At 39.9% G+C, this 17,005-nt stretch overlaps 1 protein-coding gene across 5 annotated transcripts in view; it reads left to right on the top strand.

The window, feature by feature from the left end:
* LOC137649990 (dmX-like protein 2) overlaps positions 1–13,029 on the top strand; it is a 232,196-nt gene extending 219,167 nt beyond the window's left edge. For all 5 annotated transcript variants that reach the window (XM_068382995.1, XM_068382994.1, XM_068382993.1 and 2 more), the window contains 2 exons: positions 7,823–7,906; positions 11,389–13,029. In XM_068382995.1, coding sequence (XP_068239096.1) covers positions 7,823–7,906; positions 11,389–11,586 — 282 coding nt within the window. In that variant the 3' untranslated portion in view covers positions 11,587–13,029. The remainder of the gene's footprint in view (positions 1–7,822; positions 7,907–11,388) is intronic.
* The last annotated feature ends 3,976 nt before the right edge of the window (positions 13,030–17,005 follow it).

Below are 17,005 nucleotides of genomic sequence, written 5' to 3'. Positions count from 1 at the left end.
TGAAGGTTGCGGGTGTGCCCACCAGCGCCAACTGTCGGCCAGATACCACTCTTGCATGTAAACAAACCCTTCAATTCTTCTCTGTCGACGTTGACGACAAGACGTATTCATACTCGCTGTAGAACCTGGAGTTTTCTCATCATAATTGGTGAAGTACTTTATTTTGGTTTGAGCTTTCGCAGTGCAGGTGTTTTTCCTCAACATAAACTCTTGAACTCTTTATTGAATCGGATTATTTGTTGATGACTTGGATTGTTTTTGGAATTTTCTTTGACTAATTCAAAATGGCTGACCCTTCTCAAGTACCTATATTTCGAAAGTGTAATGCTAGGGACTGTAATAGGCGTCTTCCAAAGGCTTCTCTCGACCCACATACTGTTTGTTCTAATTGTCGGGGTAAAACCTGCCAGTTGGGAGATCGGTGTGAGGAATGCGTGGGCCTTTCGGAATTCGATTGGCTCGAATACGATAAATATGAACGTAGACTAGAGAGAGATAGGGTAAGGAGAAGTTCATCTAGATCTGTAGATTTTTCCTCTCCACATGCCCCTGAACCTAATCCTTCCCCTGTAGTGGTTGTTCCTAACCCCCCTTCTAGCACTCAGGAACCGTCTATGCAAGACATGTTACGTGCTATTCATGCCTTGGGGGAGAGAGTTGAAGCGTTAGCAAGTGACCGTAATCAACTCATGGCTGACGTGAAGGAACTTAAGTGCCATAGTGCCACGGCGGAAAGTGGGAAAGTGATTAGTGCGCAAAGTGTTGTGAACAGTGTTGCGACCGAGGGTTCGTCTGTTCGTGCCTGTCGTTCACCTAGTCCGGGACCTCTTGCAAGCTCCCAAGCCCAGGGGAGAAGTAATGTCGTACGACTTATGGGTTCGAGAGGCCTTGATCAGCGAACAGACGTTCCCTCTATGGTATCAGGCGTATCTCACCAAGATCGCCCCTACCATAAGACGAGAGAGCCCATTTTTACCTCGTCTTCCGAAGGCTTTTCACGCAAGAAACCGTGGAGCAAGGTTTCTAGGCCTCTTAAACGGAAGTCGGTCCCTTCAGGACAGGTCCAACGTCCTGGATGTAGTCATTGGGACAGTTCGGACCCGTTGCAGTCATCGGATGACTGCTCGCCGCCTAAGCAAGGCAAAGTTGTGCCGTCTCAGACGCTAACCCCGTCGGTTACCGCACCCATTCCCGTGGATCCAAAATGGGTTATACTGCAGGACATGCAGTCTAAGCTTGCGTCCCTTATGGAAGACTACAATGCCGATAAGGTTTCCGTTGAGCCTAGCCGTTTATCTCATCGAGATCCTGGCCGTCAGCCACCCAAGCGTTCTGTTGTGCGTCCTGTTGACGCTGGTGTAGCCAAGTCACGTCAAGCGGTTGGGGTAGTACCACACTCGGTGCGGTCTCGTGTGGATTTTCAGCCGCATGTGGACGTTAGGCAACTTGCTGATGCGCCTGGTGACGTTCAGGACGTTCGCCAACCATCGGAGTTGACTTGTTTTGACGCTGAGCGTCAACTCCCACAACCCAGAGTTGTTTTGACTGCGCAGACTAGGCGATCTAAGCAGTCTCGGGTGGACGCTGTGCGTCCTCACACACCTGTTGTTGTTGACAGTTCTCAGACTGTCAAGCAGTTACAGGACGCTGCGTCCTGGTCCGCCACTTATGCACCAGTGCGGGTGGACGCTGCGTGTCAAGCATTGCCAACCCCTTTGCTTGTTTCTCATCAGTTGTCAGATGAGGAACTTTCGGATGAGGACGTTGCTGACCCACAGCCTGAGGATCATCCCTCAGATATTGATGAACCTAGAGCAGTTCCACCATCCATGGACTTTAAGAAAGTCATGCTCATTTTTAAAGAGTTGTTTCCCGAACACTTTGTCTCTGTGGCTCCTCGTTCGCCGCCGTCTGAGTTTGTTTTAGGCGTACCTGCTGACATGCCAGCCTTTACAAAACTTGTACTCTCTCGCTCGTCCAAGAGAGCTTTACGGCTGTTAGGCGATTGGTTGGAAACCAAGAGGAGTTTAGGGAAGACGGCCTTTGCCTTCCCCCCATCTAAACTCTCGTGTAGATCGAGCGTCTGGTATGCCACGGGAGAAGTTCTCGGCTTGGGAGTCCCTGCCTCTGCCCAGGGCGACTTCTCAAGCCTTGTAGACTCTCCCCGCCGCCTAGCCATGAGACGCTCGAAGATTAGTTGGTCATCCTCAGACCTTGACCATCTACTTAAAGGCATTTTTAGAGCTTTTGAAGTTTTCAACTTCCTTGACTGGTGTTTGGGAGCCTTGAGTAGGAAAATCTCATCGGCCGATAGAGATGTCTCCTTACTCATTATGTCCTGCATGGATAAAGCCATCCGCGATGGATCCAATGAGCTCTCCTCCTCGTTTACTTCAGGAGTCCTGAAGAAGCGAGAGTCTCTTTGCTCTTTTCTGTCGGCAGGAGTGACTCCCTGTCAACGATCTGAGCTACTCTTTGCCCCTTTATCAAAGTTTTTGTTTCCTGAACTTTTGGTTAAGGACATAGCTTTGTCTCTAGTGCAGAAGGACACCCATGACTTGGTAGCGTCCTCTGCTCGCAAAGGGACTCCTTCGACTGCTTTTTCTGCTAGACCTAGGATAGACACTCCAGCGTCCAGGTTTATTCCGCCCTTTCGTGGCAGAGCCCCCAGCAGGGGAAGTACTCGTGCCGAAGGAAAGAGAGGAAAGAGGAAAGGAGCCAAGTCCTCACGTGGCAGAGTCTGACTGCCCGCAGCTTCAGACAGCAGTAGGTGCCAGACTCAAGAACTTCTGGCGAGCCTGGGAGAAGAGAGGCGCAGATCAACAATCTGTGAGGTTGCTCAGAGAGGGGTACAAAATTCCATTTGTACACAAACCTCCTCTAGCGACTTCCCCCATCGATCTCTCTCCCAAGTACCGAGAGGAAGCAAAGAGACAAGCCCTGAAACTAGAAGTGTCTCTTTTGCTAGAGAAGGGAGCGGTGGTCAAAGTCTCGGACCTTCAATCACCGGGGTTTTACAACCGTCTCTTCCTAGTACCGAAGAAGACAGGAGGTTGGAGACCGGTGCTAGACGTCAGTGCTCTGAACGTCTTTGTCACGAAGACAAAGTTCACCATGGAGACCACGAAATCAGTCTTAGCAGCGGTCAGAAAGGGAGACTGGATGGTCTCTCTCGACCTAAGAGACGCATACTTCCACATCCCCATTCACTCAGATTCCCAACCTTTTCTGAGGTTTGTGTTCGACAATGTGGTGTACCAGTTTCGGGCCCTGTGCTTTGGCCTAAGTCCTGCTCCTCTCGTGTTTACGAGGCTTATGAGGAATGTGGCAAAATTCCTCTATTTATCGGGTATCCGAGCCTCCCTTTACTTGGACGACTGGCTTCTCAGAGCCTCGTCCAGTCATCGCTGTCTGAAGGATCTCAATTGGACATTGGATCTGACCAAGGAATTGGGACTTTTGGTCAACATGGAAAAGTCACAGCTGATCCTATCCCAAACTATACTGTATTTAGGGATGGAGATTCGCAGTCCAGTTTTTTGGGCTTTTCCGTCTGCCCCCCGAATAGATCAAGCCCTGCTCGTAATCCAAAGGATGTTGAAGAGAGAACGTTGCTCAGTCAGGAATTGGATGAGTCTAATAGGAACTCTATCATCCCTGGAGCAGTTTGTCTCGCTAGGAAGGCTACACCTCCGACCTCTACAATTCCATCTAGCTTTTCACTGGAAAAAGGACAAGACGCTAGAGGCGGTCTCAATCCCAATTTCCGAAACAGTAAAGGCTTGCCTGAATTGGTGGAAAGACAATATCAGTCTAAGAGAGGGACTTCCTCTAGCAGTTCTGAAACCAAACCACGTTCTATTCTCAGACGCATCGGATTTGGGTTGGGGTGCGACACTGGACGGTCGGGAATGCTCAGGTCTGTGGACCTTAAGTCAGAGGAGCATGCACATCAACGACAAGGAGCTTTTGGCAGTCCACCTGGCCTTGATGAGCTTCGAGAGTCTCCTTCGAGACAAAGTGGTGGAGATCAACTCGGACAACACCACAGCCTTGGCTTACATTTCCAAGCAAGGAGGCACCCACTCCCTGACACTGTACGAGATCGCAAGGGACCTGCTCATTTGGTCAAGAGATCGAGGCATCTCCCGCGACTTGAACGTTCTAGCAGATTGCCTCAGTCGGAGGGGTCAGGTAATTCCTACAGAATGGACCCTCCACAAGGACGTGTGCAAGAGGCTTTGGGCGACTTGGGGTCAACCCACCATAGACCTCTTTGCAACCTCAATGACCAAGAGGCTTCCAATCTATTGCTCTCCAGTCCCAGACCCAGCAGCAATACATATAGACGCCTTTCTCCTAGATTGGTCTCATCTAGACCTATATGCATTCCCACCATTCAAGATTGTCAACAAGGTACTGCAGAAATTCGCCTCTCACGAAGGGACAAGGTTGACGTTAGTTGCTCCCCTCTGGCCCGCGAGAGAATGGTTCACCGAGGTACTTCGATGGCTGGTAGACTTTCCAAGAAGTCTTCCTCTAAGAGTAGACCTGTTACGTCAGCCCCACGTAAAGAAGGTACACCAAGGCCTCCACGCTCTTCGTCTGACTGCCTTCAGACTATCGAAAGACTCTCTAGAGCTAGAGGCTTTTCGAAGGAGGCAGCCAGTGCGATTGCAAGAGCGAGGAGAGCTTCTACCATTAGAGTTTACCAATCGAAGTGGGAAATCTTCCGAGACTGGTGCAAGTCAGTATCTGTATCCTCGTCCAGTACCTCTGTAGCCCAAATCGCTGATTTTCTCTTATACCTGAGAAGAGTTCGCTCCCTTTCAGCTCCCACGATCAAGGGCTACAGGAGCATGTTGGCTTCGGTCTTCCGGCATAGAGGCTTAGATCTTTCCAACAATAAAGATCTACAAGATCTCCTTAAGTCTTTTGAGACCTCTAAGGAACGTCGTTTGGCTACTCCTGGATGGAACTTAGACGTGGTCCTAAGGTTCCTCATGTCAGACAGGTTTGAGCCTTTACATTCAGCCTCCCTGAAGGATCTCACTCTTAAGACTCTTTTCCTGGTGTGCTTGGCCTCGGCTAAAAGAGTTAGTGAGCTTCATGCCTTCAGCAAGAACATCGGTTTTTCGACAGAAAAAGCCACTTGTTCACTTCAACTTGGTTTCCTGGCCAAGAATGAACTGCCTTCTCGTCCTTGGCCTAAATCTTTTGATATTCCTAGCTTATCAGAGATCGTAGGCAACGAACTAGAGAGAGTATTATGCCCCGTTAGAGCTCTTAAGTTCTATTTAGCTCGTACTAAGCCTTTACGAGGTAAATCTGAAGCGTTATGGTGTTCGGTTAAGAAACCATCCTTACCTATGTCAAAGAATGCTTTGTCATATTTTATCAGATTTTTAATACGAGAAGCCCATTCCCACTTGAGTGAGGAAGACCGATCTTTGCTTAAGGTTAAGACGCACGAGATTAGAGCTATAGCAACTTCCGTGGCCTTCAAGCAAAATAGATCTCTGCAAAGTATCATGGACTCGACCTTTTGGAGAAGCAAGTCAGTGTTTGCGTCATTTTACTTGAAAGATGTCCAGACTCTTTACGAGGACTGCTACACACTGGGTCCATTCGTAGCAGCGAGTGCAGTAGTGGGTGAGGGTTCAACCACTACACTTCCCTAATTCCAATATCCTTTTAATCTGTCTCTTGAAATGTTTTTAATATTGTTTTATGGGTTGTTCGGAAGGCTAAGAAGCCTTTCGCATCCTGGTTGATTTGGCGGGTGGTCAAAGTCATTTCTTGAGAGCGCCCAGATTAGGGGTTTGATGAGGTCCTGTTGTATGGGTTGCAGCCCTTGATACTTCAGCTCCTGGGAGTCTGTCAGCATCCTAAGAGGATCGCTGGGCTCCGTGAGGAAGACAGACTTACAAGGCAGAGTAATCGTCTAAGTCAACTTCCTTACCAGGTACCTATATATTTTGGTTTTGTTATATTGATAACTGTCAAAATTAAAAAACTCTTAGCTTATACGCTGTAAACTTAATTAACTCTGGTCTCTACCCACCGCCTTGGGTGTGAATCAGCTATTATATATTCACCGGCTAAGTTAAATATTTAAAAATGATATTTTAATTATAAAATAAATTTTTGAATATACTTACCCGGTGAATATATAAATTAAATGACCCTCCCTTCCTCCCCAATAGAGACGCAGCGGGACGAGAAGAATTGAAGGGTTTGTTTACATGCAAGAGTGGTATCTGGCCGACAGTTGGCACTGGTGGGCACACCCGCAACCTTCATAGCGATCGCTCGCCAGGTTTTTTGAGTGTGTTTTCTGTCGAGCCGCAGAGTAGCAGCTATTATATATTCACCGGGTAAGTATATTCAAAAATTTATTCTATAATTAAAATATCATAATAAAAAAAAACAAGGTTTAGGTGTAGATTATTTACTTCAGATGCATGTTAAAATCAGTCCTGTAAAAATATACTTGAAGGCATTTTTTCATAATACTTTTATTTTACTGTGAAGAGGTATAAAGAATAAAAACTGTGTACCCAGTTGAAAAAGGAGAAAATCTGGTTATATTCCAATCAGCAGAAAAAATAAACCAGCCAACAAATATGGATTTGATAGCCAGGTGAGAAGTATCATTTCAACCAGAAGATTCAGAACTGATTAGGTTATTATATACACTTTTATGGAAACTATTTTATAATGCCCAAAGCTGTTCTTTGATATGAAAGTAATTGTGCTATTTGTAAATTTATAGGCTGCACAATTTACTTATTAATGAAATCTCCCAGATTTTATCTGATATTTGTATCCTGATTTGCTCATATTCAAAGCTACTTATAGGTAGTAGGTTGGCCAGGGCACCAACCACCCGTTGAGATACTGCCGCTAGAGAGTTATGGGGTCTTTTAACTGGCCAGACAGTACTACATTGGATCCTTCTCTCTTGTTACGGTTTATTTTTCCCTTTGCCTACACACACACCAAATAGTCTGGCATATTCTTAGATATTCTCTTCTGTCCTCACACACCTGACAACACTGAGTTTACCAAAAAATTCTTCTTCACCTAGGGGTTATTGCACTGTAATTGTTCATTGGCCACTTTCCTCTTGGTGAAGGTAGAAGAGACTCTTTAGCTATGGTAAGCAGCTCTTCTAGGAGAAGGACACTCCAAAATCAAACCATTGTTCTCTAGTCTTGGGTAGTGCTATAGCTTCTGTATCATGGTCTTCCAATATCTTGGGTTAGATTTCTCTTGCTTGAGAGTACACTCAGGCACACTATTCTATCTTATTTCTCTTCCTCTTGTTTTGTTAAAGTTTTCGTTTTCATAGTTTATATAGGAGATATTTTTTTAATGTTACTGGTCTTCAAGTATTTTATTTTTCATTTTTTCCTTTCCTCACTGGGATATTTTCCCTGTTGGAGCCCCTGGGCTTATAGCATTCTGCTTTTCCAACTAGGGTTGTAGCTTAGCAATTAATAATTAATGATAATAATAGTACTTATAACCCGATGTAATATTGCTCTGTATATGATTGCATTAACTCATCTGAATAAATTTTTAAATTTCAAAATCATCCTGATAGAATGGTGAGCTTCTTAATTAGGTTTCTAAGGTTTTAATTTTTGCTTGATAGTGGGTAAACATTGATGATTTTACCTGTTTTTATTGAATAGTATATCGTCCACTGTTTAGTAATGTACAAATATTCATAGTTTATTATGCTTAAAATTACAGCTGTTATGTTAATGAAATATTTTGGGTACCTTTTTCATTTAGAGTATTGTCTTTATTTCAGGCTCATGATGCTGCTATCAAATGCATGGCTCTTGATCAGAGTGAAGAATTTTTCTGCACTGGGTCTGCTGATGGAGATATCAAGGTATGGGTTAAATCTCATTCATATATTTGATGTACAGTTATGTAACTTTCTCTCGTATGAATTTAGAAGTAAGAATTATCTAATTTTGGGGGAAAGGCCACTAAATTCATTTTTGTATTGACAAGGACTTGAAAAGTTAATCATCAGTTAATTATCAAAAAAGTAGTGCAGTATTAGAATAAGTAAAAAAATTCCACAAGCAAAGATTAAAGAAGAATCAAGTCTTGCCACCAGTCTCCTCATCATCTAGGCTTTTGTAACTTTTAATTTCTATCTTCCCTCTCAAATGGTAACCTCAAACCACTACTTGACCCTAACAATTGCTCAAGATGCCAGCCTTTCAGAAAAAATATATATATTGCTATCAAACAAGAATTTAAAAGATATGTAACAGATAGTAGATCATCTGGAAAAATCAAGACTGACACAGATCACGAAATGGTAAATTTAATAAATTTAAGAATGGAAGGGTAGAAAATTAGCATCTGTGAAAAATGAGAAGGTAGAAATAATTGAAATTACAAACTTCATAAGTAAAGAGAAAACATAAATACCAAGAAAAGACATCTGAGTTAGAACTGGGCAATACTAAGATATGAAAAGCTTACATGTACTTTGTCATTATCTTTCTTAATGTACTTGGCTTCATGAATGTAAGGGACACTTGCAATATTGACCTTGTAAATCTTAAAAGATTCTCTTCTGGATCACTTCTGCTTCAACCACATCGTATTTTGCCCAGTACTTTTTACATTTCATTCTTTATATCTCCCCCCACAGAACAAAGCAAATTGTACAAAATTTACTATTGGGATGAAATTTGAGAAAAATTAAGCCATTCAAGGTGGAAAGGACAAGTTATAACCACACAACTATTTTCTTTTAACATTTATCAAGCAATGATAGTTACATCTTCAACAAAAGAAATACAGAATTGTATGACATACTAATGCTCAGAACAAGTTCTTTTTACAATAATCATGAGTATATCTTGCTATTATTTGACCCCAAAAGCCTTGGTAAGAGGTGACAAAGGCTGATACGGTATACACTATGAAAGGTATGTTCAGATATTTAGGCAATGGTTACTTATCAAAAAAAGTCCCTGCTCTCCGTCCATTCCAGTAGTTTGATCTGCCTAGAATAGTGATTTATAGTGTTGCCCTTTCCTGATGGTGGTGATGTTTATGGGTTTCATGTAAGGGTTCCTTGAGCACAGGGGAATCTTGGGATATAAAAGGCCAAGCAGTGGATGAGAGATTGGTTTGGAGGCTGTGGGTCATTGACAGTCAGTAAGAGGATGCTCCTGGTCCAAGTACTGGGGTGTTACTTGATATAGTTCTCCATGGTATTCATTAATGTTACCAGTTGTTAGTGGCAGGTATGGCCTACTTGCATCATGGAACTCTGTTCGGCTTGCCATGTAGCATTGTAGTACTCCTGTTCAGCTGGCCATGCACCTTTGTGGGATTTCTGACTTGTTCAGCTGACTGTACAGCATTGTAGCACTTGTGTTTGCTGGGTGTGCAGTGTCATGAGTCTCTTGTTTGGCTAGATGTGTAGGGGCAATGGACTAAGGGATAATGGTGGTTGTGATTCAGGAACCATGGCCAAAGGAGTGCCCGATATTACTGGCAGGTATTTGCACTGAATGTTCCTGTTCTACAACTTGACATCCAGAGCCATCCACTCTCACTACATATTGGTCAAATTGGCAAACTTTAATTTCGATTGCAATGCCTGTCGTCCCATTTGGTATTGGAATGATCTTGAAGCCACCAAACTCACTGATAATGCAGGCAAAAGAGAATTTGGAGGGGTTCAATATAATGACATTGCTAGGGTATCTACAATGGGCCATGAGATGCACTTATGGTTGTAGGCTGTGTATTTCTGTCTGCTACATATGTGGCCTGGTGTGCCGCAACGACCTCAGAGCAGTTGATGGCTTGGTGTTACCCAATATGGTATGCAGAGGTCCCTTCTCTTGATGTTTGTAAGAGGTGGTGATAGCTTCAGTTACAACTATTACTCCCTATAAGTTGAGTGCTTGATTAGCTGCTGCTTTCTTTAACCTCAACATACTTTAGACTTCCTCCTGAGGCATATCTTGCTTTGATTCGACAAAGAAATCCAGTCCAATATTCTCATTTTTTAATCCCTGCATGACAGCATCCTTGATCATAATTTTACTAGCCAGTGGCTGTGCACTTAAATTATATTTGGAAGTTGCATATGCCAGCCTGTGTAGCTGAACCCCTAACTTATTGGAAACATCAGTCTTGCAACCTGTGAGTTTAAAAGTTTGAGCCCCACTTAAGCCTAATAGTGAGGTCCTTGTGAGCTAGAGATGGAAAGTTTTTGGGGGCCATACAGGTCTACCTGCCAAGGGTATGCTCAGCCACACTATTCTGTCTGTTTTCTTATTTATTTTCCTCACTGGATTATTTCCCTTATTGGAGCTTTTTGGCTATTAGCATCCTGCTCTTCGACTAGGGTTATAGTTTAGCCAGTAATAATAATATCACCATGCCCTTGCTTAGGTGCTGATCAAACGTATATTTGCTCAGTAAGCAGGACATAGTCCTGTCCCTTGCCTTACACTTCATAATCGACCTTTAAACCATAAAATTCTCGTCCCACTGCAAGAGATTTAATGATGTTCAGGTCAGTCTGTTAATTTCTCGACAAAAAGTGCCAAAGATCTGACTGTATAATGATCCTTCTGAATGCATCGTCACTATCAAAGTACACTTTTAACTTATACCAGCAGTTGATATCATGGGTTGCCTAACTTTTTTTGCCCCGGCTGATTATGAGGTGGGTAGTGTTTTGGATGGTTGAATGTATAGTCCTCTTATGCAAATCAATCGGGTTGACTAGGATATGTTGTTTATGTCATAGTGAAACAAGAGGCAAGCAAGCAGTCTATGCTACCACTGTAGATAAGTATGCAACTTTGCTTTGATCATTCATCACCAAGCAATAATATCAGCATCTGTCAGAAAAGAAGTACAGAATTACATAACATACCGAAGCTGAGATAAATTTCATAATACAAGGTTATGTATAATAATCATATGGGGCAATAGGATTGTTTCAGAATCCCCTAAGCCTCAACTTCATTGCCTTTTGCCTGTTATTTTTCTCATGTTCTAATCATTCTCTTAACAGCACAAAGCACATTGTAGAGATTCTACCTTAGGGAAGGAATGTGAGGCAAATGAGGCTGACCAAGGGGGAAATGATGGTTTATATAGTTATTGATTAGACATCACTGCACTTCAAAACTTGTATGAAAATTAGGATTTTATTTGTCATTTTCAGTCATTTATTAGTCGATCTGCCTCTTGCAGTCGCAAAGTAGAAGAATTTTGGAGGGCAATGGTTTACATTTTCATACAATCACATATGTAAGTTTACTTAGTGTTTTAAGAAAAATTTTGTTTTGATGCTTGATTTAATTACTTACGAATTTTCAGGTATGGGGACTTTCAATTCATAATTTGATATATAATCTACCTGGAGAACATTCACGCTCATCTTTGTTCAAAAATCTAAGTCAAGGTGTAACTCAGCTTCATCTTGATGGCAGTAATCGATTGTTTTCATGTGGAGCTGATGGATCCATTAAACTTCGACAGCTTCCGGAAAGAGATCTCAATGTTAGTCTTCTGTAAAGTGTTAGGTGCTTCTGTGTTGTTAAAACTGAATTATTTATTGTCATATATGTTATACATGCAAGCAGTTTACTGGACCTGTCTATTGTAAAAATGTAATTGGCATGAAGTGAAATGTTTTTCATTTTACCTCGGAGATGTTATGTAGGTATCGAATTCTTACTTAAGACAAATTGAAATCTGTAATATATTTAACTTAAAAACTTTAAATGTTCATTTTTTTTATATTATTTACCAAATGGTAATGGAAAATGATAATTGAATATTTCCCTTTTGGTTATATAACAATGTAACATGTTTTTGGCTCAGTTATGTAGTGTAGCGAGAAAGAAGTAATCTCTACATTTGTTGGTATTCCCTTATAAAAAATTTACATTATTTACTGAGATAAGCATCTTTTTTGGAGCTTTAACTATAGATTTTTACTTCTATTATGAAGTAATTTTTGTGACCAATGATTTCTGTCATATGCCAATCTTGAACAATTGTAAGATTATTTTATTATTAAGTTTTAAGTTCAAAATCCAAGTTACAGTGAAGTTAGTCTACAAGGATCATACAGTTTATACAGTATATTCTTGTTATGCTAGATTGTATATTATAAATGTATAGGATTAAAGTTAATATTGTAAAATGTGTAAAAATATATTACACATATGAGAAAATAGTGTGAAATGCTGATGCTTAATTTTGTCAGTTATAGTAAATGAGTTAAATAGAAGTTTTTTTTTTGGAAAGAATTCTCAGAGTAGTGTTTTAGATTCACTGAGAAAAAAGTGGAATTGTGAAGGTACATTGATTATTCTTATACCCTAAAATATTGACGATAATGAATGAATAACTGACATTGATGGAAGTAACAAAGTTCATGAGCTTCAGTGATTTGTCCCCAAGATGGGTTTAATTTTGTCTTTTGCCTTTTATTGGTTTTTTCTATCTTCCAACTTCTGGCAACCTTCTTCCAATGTATTATTGCTCAGTTCCACCTCCCTTCACTTAAGGATCTTCTGCCTCACAGCTATAAATGTGAGTAAGTGCTGTAATAAAGTCATAAGAAGGTTGATGGGTACGATTTAAATAATGTGAAGCCACTGATTATTGTACTCTAATAACCTGGCAAATTTACTTCTTTGTTTTTTAATTACAAGCTGAATCTTTCATTTAATCCATTCTAGTGTGTGACATAGAAATTAAAATGTATAACGAACATAGAAAGATGATAGCTATATTATTCAGATGGTAGTAGCATTCAGGTGTTGTCTATTGCTCTGACTTGTTAGATATTCGTTGATAGTTTATTATAGTGATGTTTCTGTATACTGTACAGTATTGTTAAATGGGAATTAGGTCTTATTGAAATTATTTTTCATTGTAGTATGATGTTAGAACGACTTTTGATAGGACTCTTTTTTTAGTGCACACAAAAATAAAATTTTTAAGCTTCATTACCCGTCTCAGTTGCAGATTCAGTGTTAGCCATTTGTTTTTGCTTAGTGATATGGACTGAAACAGGGAAATTTGCCATTTTCTATGTTTTTGTGCAGATTCATATACAGGTGTAACCATGTTTCTCTGTATTGTATAGTTTTAAACTTATAACTTACAGTGTACATATATGGTAGTAACTTGGTTTACAAGTTCAATTCGTTCTGGGAGTGAGATCGTGACCTAAAATGATTTTGTTCTAAACTATTTTTCCTATAAGAATGAATGGAAAATCACTCAATGCATTCCACAAGTCCATCCACATATACACCCATTTTTAAAGGTTTGTAATGAAATTTAGTAAACTGATTATAATCTTAATAACAGAAATTAATACAAATTGTGAATTATTAAATTCACAATAAACAGAAAGGCTATATTGGATACTGACAAATTAGCTCTCACTTTACCTTTGAGGACAGTCCTGGCAAGTTTAGTTCCTAATGGCCAAATACAGCATACAGTTTTGTTAAAAAGCACTAGTCAAAATGTATAATTTAGCATCAGAAATCAGTTTAGCACCATATTGAAAAATTCCAAAGAATGCAAGTCAAAATGTGAAAGTAAAGAGTTAGAAATCCACAATTAATACTACTTAAGTCAGGAAATTGCATCAACGATACTCTGTTAATTATATGAGCATATTCTCTATACTGTCCCCCTGAGATACGCTGATGACAGACACAATTAAAACAAATTTCTGTAGTTGCTGTTGTTAAAATAAACCTTAAAATTTTGAATTGATAATATAAGCAAACAAAGATTTTTGTTTCTTCTGCTATTTGTATATAAATTGTATGGTATCTCTCGGAGAGAGAGAGAGAGAGAGAGAGAGAGAGAGAGAAAACGTACTCATATGTTCAAGTGATAACTAATACCGGTAATATAATAATAGCTATAAACGAACTGAATGAAAACTATGACTGACTGTGAAGATGTTTTGAATAAGTCAAGAAATTATAGAGGCGATACCCTGTTATTCGTATGTGCACATATTCTTGTTACGTAACAGCAGCTTGAGATCGACTGATCTCAACCAAAAGTAGAAAAAAAAGTCAGTAATTGTCGATTGTTGAAATGCTCCCAAAACTGAAAATTAAGTAAAAAATCTTTAATGAAGCACAATTAACTTTTAAAATCATGAATTTTTATAATGTAATAATGTTTTCTGCTAAAACTAGTGATTAGCTAAATAAATCGATTGCTGTGTTTTAAGCCATAGCCTACGATCTAAAATGGATTTATGCAGAGTATAAATTTATTTTGAGTTTTACTTAATTGATCATTGGTAAGGAAACAAAGATTTTTATTTATTCTGTTATGTGTACGTATTGTATGGCACTTACGTGAAAGATCAACTAATGAAATTGAATGCCGAGTCTTTGTTTATGTTTCTTGCACCAACACGAATCAACGAATTGCTCACCACAATTCACGATACTGTATAGTGATGTTAATTTTGTTCTTAAACTCTGTTGTTAAATATAATAATGCATAGTAGGTACAGTAATTTATTTCAGATAATATACAGTTCATAGTTGAAATATGAAAAAAGTTGGTGACCTCCACATTAAACAAATAGGAAAAATTAGTTTCGAATATGCGATTTTTACGTACACAGTGGTTTTTATAACCTAATTAATTGCATATAACAAATGTTGACTCTATCCTTTTTTCTCTTATAGGTACTGTTCTTTATATTCTTTGATCCCTTCCACTTGCTTTTTTTTTCTCTACCCATGTTATTGGTGTTCTTCAATACTGATTTGTTTCCTGGACCTGAATATCCTGAAAAAAGGATAGGTATTTTTATTATTTAATTGGAAATACAATATAAAAGTATATGACTGCAAGGCATTTGCACTGTTATTATGTATATATACTACTGCACATAAACTGATTTTGGCTGTACATTTTGTTCACATTAGACATTCCATAGCATCATAGTTAGCAAACCTTTTTTCTTTCATTGTAGAAATGTTTTGTAAATAAATAAATGTAACAGTTTAATCCCCCTTTTATTGATAACATTACATGTATTCAATAATTAAGCATGGACTCCCCAAGAAGAAACAAAAAATTATCTTTCACCACTCTGCTGTTTCATGGTACAGGTAGCCATGGAAATGTGATAAACTTTTACAATTCATGTTATTTAAAGATTTATATCCAAAGACCTCGGCTTTGAGTTAAATGCAATTATGAGAGTTGAGAGTTGCTCACGACTTACGAGCTGTACTGGACAGCCTTGCCCTTGGGCTGGTAAGGCTCCATGCACTTCAACGTCGCAACAGGAATTAACTGCCTGTGTACTGGATGTACAACAAAAAGGCATGGATGACAAAGGAGCTCTTCATGAGCTGGTTTCAGTACTGCCCTTGACAATGCTCCTGGACATACATCCTACGTCGGCTAATGATTCCTAACATGCAAGTGGTCTTTCTTCCAAACACCACTCTCATCCAGCCTCTAGATCATGGGGTCATCAAGAATTTCAAGGTCCAATACAGCTGATGAGTGAAGGCGCGACTCCAAGTAGCTGTTGATAACTACCCTGACCTCAGCATAATGGAGTAAGTATGGAAAGAAGTTCACGATTGCAGACTGTCTGCTGTCGAGGATTTTTTCCATGATGTCAAGCCCAAGACTATCAATGCATGTTGGAAATGTATGCGAGGGACTTTGGCGACATCTGTCCTGCCAAAGCCTTCCAAGTGACTATCAAAAAGATTGTGACTTTAGCGAGGACATTCAGTTAAAGGCTTCGCGGAAGTGACTGAGGACGACGTCTTGGAGTTGCTAGGTGATCTTATCAAGGAGCTGACCGAGGAGGAACTGGCTGAATTAGTTTATTCAGCAAGTGAGAAAGAAGAGGCTAATGAACCTGACAAGGAGGATGAAGGCATCACACTCGAGAAGTTGGCAGAGATGTCATGGTTGGTGGAAGAGTTAAAGCAAAGGGCATACAGCATTACAGTCTGGACCATTCATTAGTATGTGTCCTGAAGTTCATGCATTCCATGAATGAGATTTTTGCTGGTGACAAGAGCAGTTTGGATGAGATGATGAAGTCGGTGATGCAGCTGCCCATAACCAAGTTCTCCCTCCATTGTGAGAAACGGCCACCATCACCTCCTCCAATCTCTGAGATTGAGCCTGAGCCGTCACAACCTCCTCTTCCAAACTCGGATTCTCTTGAGCATAAAACTCCTCTTCCAGATACCACAATGGAGCTCAGTGATGATGGCATAGATGATCCTCCTCCCCTTGTAGAGTGGTAAGATATTTTTCGGTAATTTTTTCTATTTGAGCTGTTTTTTAATTATACAGAGTGTACGTGCTCTAGTGTATGTCCAGTACATTAAAATAATAATGATACAGTACTGTACAGTTTTTAACATTGTTCTAATTTTTTCGATATTATAGTGTTAAGATTATATATGGGTCCAGCTTTTTTAATCAAGGTATTTTATAGAGTACAGTACCCTAGTATAATTTTTTCATACTACACGTACATATACTTGTATATACACCTCTATTCTATATGATTTTTTTATAATATCTTGGTCTAATTCATTTTAAATCTTTTTTTCTTTGCAGCAGTGACAGTCGTCCACATAGACAAGTCATGCTGTGCAGTTAAGTCCCTTCATTGTTCATTTCATTGGTCATCCATTTGTAACTCCACCTCACCAACTGTGCCTTTATGCAACATATTTTTTGGCAAGTTATGTCATATGTTATGTACTGTAATATTTTTTTGTAGATAGTGTTATAAAAGAAATGATACTTTTGTATTTAATATGGTATGTACATAAACATGGAATCAGAAATGAAGGTGAGGAGTATATTCAGTAATAGAGATGGCTCAGAGTTTTGAATTGGCATGTATGAACACCTGGTTTCAGAAGTTAGGTAAGCAGCTGAAAACCTA

The sequence above is a fragment of the Palaemon carinicauda genome, chromosome 11 (assembly GCF_036898095.1).
Source record: "Palaemon carinicauda isolate YSFRI2023 chromosome 11, ASM3689809v2, whole genome shotgun sequence".
In the NCBI taxonomy this organism is placed as follows: domain Eukaryota; kingdom Metazoa; phylum Arthropoda; class Malacostraca; order Decapoda; family Palaemonidae; genus Palaemon; species Palaemon carinicauda.
This window is presented reverse-complemented; position numbering and strand designations above follow the sequence as displayed.